The 6168-nt window shown below is 48.1% G+C and overlaps 1 protein-coding gene across 1 annotated transcript in view; it reads right to left on the bottom strand.

Annotated features, from left to right (window-relative positions):
* Nucleotides 1-6168, bottom strand: part of LOC106817094 (negative elongation factor E-like) — a 19734-nt gene that overhangs the window by 8160 nt on the left and 5406 nt on the right. The window contains exons 2-11 of the mRNA XM_014821742.1: nucleotides 5778-5862; nucleotides 5176-5231; nucleotides 4727-4804; nucleotides 3695-3793; nucleotides 3055-3076; nucleotides 2932-3024; nucleotides 2282-2459; nucleotides 1631-1685; nucleotides 688-799; nucleotides 245-412 (exon numbers count right to left, since the gene is read on the bottom strand). Coding sequence (XP_014677228.1) covers nucleotides 245-412; nucleotides 688-799; nucleotides 1631-1685; nucleotides 2282-2459; nucleotides 2932-3024; nucleotides 3055-3076; nucleotides 3695-3793; nucleotides 4727-4804; nucleotides 5176-5231; nucleotides 5778-5862 — 946 coding nt within the window. The remainder of the gene's footprint in view (nucleotides 1-244; nucleotides 413-687; nucleotides 800-1630; nucleotides 1686-2281; nucleotides 2460-2931; nucleotides 3025-3054; nucleotides 3077-3694; nucleotides 3794-4726; nucleotides 4805-5175; nucleotides 5232-5777; nucleotides 5863-6168) is intronic.

Raw genomic sequence — 6168 nt, 5'->3', positions numbered from 1 at the left:
GCAGCAGCAGCAGTAGTAGCAGCAGCAGCAGTAGTAGCAGCAGCAGCAGCAGCAGCAGTAGTAGCAGAGTAGCAGAGTAGTAGCAGCAGTAGCAGCAGCAGCAGTAGCAGCAGTAGCAGCAGCAGCAGCAGAAGCAACAACAACAACAGCAGTAGCAGCAGCAGCGGTAGTAGCAGCAGCGGTAGTAGCAGCAGCAGCAGCAGTAGTAGCAGCAGCAGCAGCTACATTCACGCTCCCTACATACCGACGCTGGTCACAACAACATAGATCATGGCATAGATCGTGACGTAGGTCATGACATAGATCGTGACATAGATCGTGGCGTAGATCATGACGTAGATCGTGGCATAGATCGTGGTATAGATCGTGACGTAGATCGTGACATAGATCGTGGCATAGATCGTGACATAGACTGTGACATAGATTGTGGCATAGATCATGACATAGACCGTGGCATAGATCGTGGCTTAGATTGTGACATAGATCGTGGCATAGATCATGGCATAGATCGTTGCATAGATGGTGGCGTAGATGGTGGCGTAGATCGTGGGGATCGTGGCATAGATCGTTGCATAGATCGTGACATAGATCGTGACATAGACCGTGACATAGATTGTGGCATAGATCGTGGCATAGACCGTAACATAGATCGTGAAATAGATTGTGGTGAGCGACGCCTCGCCTTACCGATAGCAGACCAGGACGACGTCGTTACGTCGGCGGCGGGGAGATCTATGACGGGCTGCCTCCTCGCAAGCGACACCTTCAACGTTACTCCCTGCACCATGCTGCCGTTCATCTGAAATCGTACGAGAAAGACTCGTATTGCTGCCGTCTGTCAATTACCTCTCGCCTAAAAATGTCCAGGGGGGCTCCAGTGTCAGAAACAAATCACAGTCTTGTCATTAGTAATAAATCATTAGTCATTAGTAATAAATCAATTATAATAAATCATAAATAATTCATCATTAGTAATTGATCATTAGTATTTGCTCAGACTGTCGACAGGAACGTGGCGAAGTTTCTTGTACGCTGCGTGCAGAGGTCCGGTCTACGAGAAAAAGTTGATGTTAAGAATACATTCAGGGTTGCAGGCAAAATTTAGTCAAAATTTTAATACCAATTTTATTTGAAAGATGGCGCCTCTGAGCAGCTATATATGTGTGGTTTATTACGTCCGGTCTACGAGAAAATGTTCATGTTGAGACTAACTTTGATCCTGAAAATGGGACCCAGCCCCATGCAACCCAGGCTAGCATTCAAACTACTGCTATGAACTGTAATCTGTATGTAATGAATACTGTATCGAAAATACTCGTAGTGCTACTGACCGTAGACACTCAAAAGAACACCGGGGACCCACCCCGAAAATTCGAAATACTACGTCAACAACTTTTTGGGGGGGGGGGGAATCTAACGAGTACTTCAAAAGCAGAACAATGAAAACCGGCCGCTCACGTAGAAAGAGGCTGCAAAAGGACCAACCGGATGCGTGTTGTTTTTTCAATCAACACATTTGTGATGATGTGATCGATTGATTGATTGGATTAGATGGATGTTGCTTCATGTTTTGCCGTGCAAAACAATCGGAAGCATATTTACAGTAGGTGACCGTGTGCTATACACTCACCTCATTTATGCACTGTTCCGCCGCCTGGTTTGTCTGGAACGTAACGAATCCGCAGCTGCAAAATGCAACAACAGACGACGTTAGCGATGCATCCCAGCAGGGGGGCGGAGAAACCTCACGAATGCGTAACCCCGGCAACAAAACGCCGACGTAACCACAACAAAGCACGCACGTGAAACGCGACTACTGCAATCACGGCGATCACTTCTCGAATCGACGATGAAACGGCCGACACCACCCCATCCCGCATCTGCAACAATGGCTGTCGATGTCTCAAATTGCCGATGCGGTGGCGCCCCAACCCCGGCTGCCGATGAATCCGCAGCACGGTGGTGCCCCCAACCCTCCACCACCGACTAATCGGTAACACGGTGGCGCCCCCAACCCCCGTCAGCGACGAAATGGTGCACGTGCACCTACTTTTTCTCTCGAACACGTAAACGAAACAGCGGCGTAACCACCAAAGGACACGCGTGCAACGCACTGCAATGGTGATCGCTTCTTGAACCGACGACGAAATGGGCGACCCCCACCCCCGCACCTCCGTCGTCAACAAATCGGCACTGCAGTGGCGCCCCCAATCCCCGCTGCCGACGATTCCGCAATGCGGTGGCGCCCCCCAACCCCCACCCCCCTCTCGCTCGCACATACTTTTTCTCGGCTTCCATCGAGACGTTGAGGATGGGTCCGAAGTTGACGAAGGTCTTACGCAGCATCTCCTCGGTGACGTTGTAGCCGCGCACGTAGATCGTGTTGCCGCGCCGCGGCTCCCGCTCGTAGTCAAAGTCCCGCCGCGGCGTTCGCTCCCCAGACGTGCGGTCGCCTCCGTCTGCACGCGCGCATGCACGAGAGAAACAAGTGAACGTTGTAGCCGCGTTCGCTCCCCCGACGCGCGGTGGCCTCCGTCTGCACGCGCGCACGCATGAGAGAAACAAGTGAACGTTGTAGCCGCGCTCGCTCCCCCGACGCGCGGTGGCCTCCGTCTGCACACGCGCGCAAGAGAGAAACAAGTGAACGTTGTAGCCGCGCTCGCTTCCCTGCCGCGCGGTGGCCGCCGTCTGCACACGCGCGCAAGAGAGAAACAAGTGAACGTTGTAGCCGCGCACTTAGATCGTGTTGCAGCGCCGCGGCTCCCGTTCGTAGTCAAAGTCCCGCCGCTGCGCACGCTCGCCGCCCTCACAAAGGAAACAATGGAACGTGCCAACGACGACTTGCCCGATTGCCATTGTTTCACGGGCTACGACTCGATCGACGTTAGATTTCGCAACAGCCACGATACACTCGGACACTCGGACACGTACCTCTGGATTCGCTCGGCTCGTCCGGACCCCGCACAAAACTCTCGTACAGTTTCTTGACCTTCGCCGGCGGACGACCCCCGCCGCCGCCGCCGACGCCGCCGCCGCCACCGCCTCCGCCGCCGCCCCCGCCGCCGCCACCGCCGCCCTATCACAAAAAACAATATCACGGAGATGATTTCAACGCCAATCTACCGACATGTAGTCGGGTGAAAACGACCACGGGTTGCTTTAGAATGTTTTTCGGCAGATCGTTTTTTTTAAATAAACATCCATCGCGTCAATCTCGCTATATAATAGTTATAACATACTACATACCAGGAACGGACTGGTGATCGGGAGCACCGGGAGTTTTCCCTGCTAAGTGGCCTGCCCCCCCCCCAAATTTAAAAAAATGAATAAATCTGCGGCCTGCAGGCCACACATATTTTTTAAATCTGCGGCCTGCAGGCCATTATAGGTGAGGGCGCAGTGACGTCACGTCCGGGACCCCAAGATCCCCCCCGCTTAAAAAGTGGCCTAACTGGGGCTATATTTCGCGCTATATATCCCGGCCTGAATGATTTTCCCAGTCAGGCCCTGCTATACACTATATACTTATGATATAATTATATACTAAACCCCGAAGCTATAGTTTCAAACTGAAATAACGTGACAATTAAATGCGAAAATCAAGGAAATCGTGGCACCAACTGTAGTCACTTATCATTATCATTATTAAATCTTTATCGCGTGTAATTCAAAAACAAATACATGTAGTACTCACCCTAGAGCTGTCTATGTTTTCCTCGCCAGATTTAGATGCAGCGACGACGCTAAACGGCTGGAATCCAACTGGCTTCGTGTCTGTCTTTTCGCCGGTGTCCTGCGCGACCAGTTATCATAGATACGGATCAAGCAAGCTTAGGACTACTCATCTCTATATATACTACCTGTTAGTGGCCACGTGGTGTAGCCACCGAACGCCAAGACACCACTCCTAGTAGGAGTTACTCATCTCTCTATATATACTAACTGGACAGCTGTTAGTGGCCAATAGGTGAAGTCACCAGACACCATGACACCACTTCTCAAAATAGCATCAGGCCAATAGGCTGAGCCGAATTTTCAAGTGTCACGTGACGTCACATCAGAAACCTCCATGTATAGATTATCATATTTTCTTCCTCTTTTTCTCCCGCCGTATATATCTATCTATAAAAATATATCAAATTCTGCCGTGTGCTTATCAAGGTTTGTTTTCGTGCGAATAAAAATGATAAAATAAGCCACATTTCGTCATTATCCAATTGAAATGTTGTGGAGCGCACACCAGCAGACATCAGCTTTTGGGAGTGGTGGCAAGATGGCGGCAGTGGCGCGGTGGCGTCACTTTCTTACCGACCGTGGATAAGCTAACCGCCATCCAGTTAGTTTATAGAGATCAGTGACTTAGGCACAATGTCTATTACCAACAATCTTCCATTTATATCTAGTAAACGGTGCCGCTACAAAAAATGCACAATCTCGTTTTGCCCTGTAACGAAATGCATCGGTGATATCATCGCCGAAGAAACAGTTACTCTGTCACGCAGGGTAAAAAATACAGGGGAGCGATGAGCGATTCGCTCTTCAAACCTCCGAAATCGCTCCTGTGAGGCTCAAAACAGCTCCTTTAAAATTTTTGTCAAGAGCTATTTTTTCCACAGACTTTTGAAAAAGAGCTCCCGTAAAAAAAAAGGTATTTTTTCCCTGCTGTCACGTGCGCTCTAACGACGAGGTGCGGCGAAACATAGGCACTCAAGAGATTGCCACCTACCGTAAGTCTGCGTTCCAAGGTGCGCGACCGCTTGAAACCTCTGCTCTCCTTATGGCCTCCTTTAATAGCCTGTATCGCCTGCAGTTATCACAAATTCCAGACGTCAGTAAAAAGAAGCAAATTACGCATCTTCGTTTTTCACATCTACAGAATTACAGGCGCGCAGTACATTCCGGCATCAAGTCATGATGCAATCGATGAGTGCATTTATTGCTATTTCAGAGAGTCTTGACATATCTAGTCGCGTAATATTTTTATTTCTATGCGTTACAACAATATAAACCACATAACTTCGTAAATATTAGTCTTCAATGTCCAAGGGACTACATCGAAGACGGAGAGAGACAAAGTTTATCAAATAGACAGATCAACACTGCATATCGCAGTAGAAAAATCCTCAAACAAAAAGCCTCAAGTTTGAGGCTCAGACAAATGAATAAACCACGTACGCCTGATTTTATCAGCTGCTTTGCTGCTTCTTTGGGGTCGTCTGGCACTTCTGACGCTGTAACGGAAAGTAAACAATTGTTAAGTGAATAAGGAGTCATCAACAGGGTTCTCCCCAGGCCTTTCGGTCGGTCGGGTCCTACGTGCCTTCAAAGTTAAAGCTAACTTGCCACATCACGTAAATCCTCTGGTCCCATAATTGTCTAATTGACATGGCTCAATTTCCAGTTGTGTGTTACTTTTGACGATCCCAACGCGGTCGTGTTGTGTTTTCACAGGTTGATGAATGCGTTTTCGAACTGATAGAGTTTACTTGTGTATCAGGGCCGCTTATGCCATCATGGCATGGCACGTGTAATTGTCTCTTTTTGGTACAACCCCCTACTGCGCCTCCCCAATTCGTCTACAATAAACCACATGCATTCTGAAATTCCTGGGGAGAAACCTGATCAATTAATATTTTGGGACCGCATCAAAGGTTATTCATACATGCTGTAAGTAATGAATTTTTTGACCGACTCGCAATGCATGAACAGTGCATTCACTCACCAATCACAATGCACGAAAATCATCTCTGGAAATAGATTAAACTCTCTTGACTTACGGAACGTCCATGTCTTTTTACCAGCTGCCGTTGTCGCTGTTGTGGGAGCCGGCTTCTTTGCCTTCAGTTGTGCGATTTGTTTTTTCTGTTAACAAATGAATAAGTGTGATTAGGCCTATATATTCATTTACTGATTTAGTAAATTTTATAGGCTTACTAATGACTGATTACTAATAGATTACTAATAGATGGACCTGATTACTGGATGGATAATCTGATTACTAGTAGGTAGTTTTGATAGTAATTTAATAGGCTTAGCTGCCATTGGAAAACACAAATTCTGACACATTGTCATTAATGGAATTCTAGTAGGTGCCTACTTAAAAGTTTTGCACTCGGTCCGTTAGACCATGTCCTCAGAAAATGTCTGATATCTGACCTTTCCCCCACT

Source organism: Priapulus caudatus, unplaced genomic scaffold (assembly GCF_000485595.1).
Source record: "Priapulus caudatus unplaced genomic scaffold, Priapulus_caudatus-5.0.1 Scaffold1594, whole genome shotgun sequence".
Lineage (NCBI taxonomy): Eukaryota > Metazoa > Priapulida > Priapulimorpha > Priapulimorphida > Priapulidae > Priapulus > Priapulus caudatus.
This window is presented reverse-complemented; position numbering and strand designations above follow the sequence as displayed.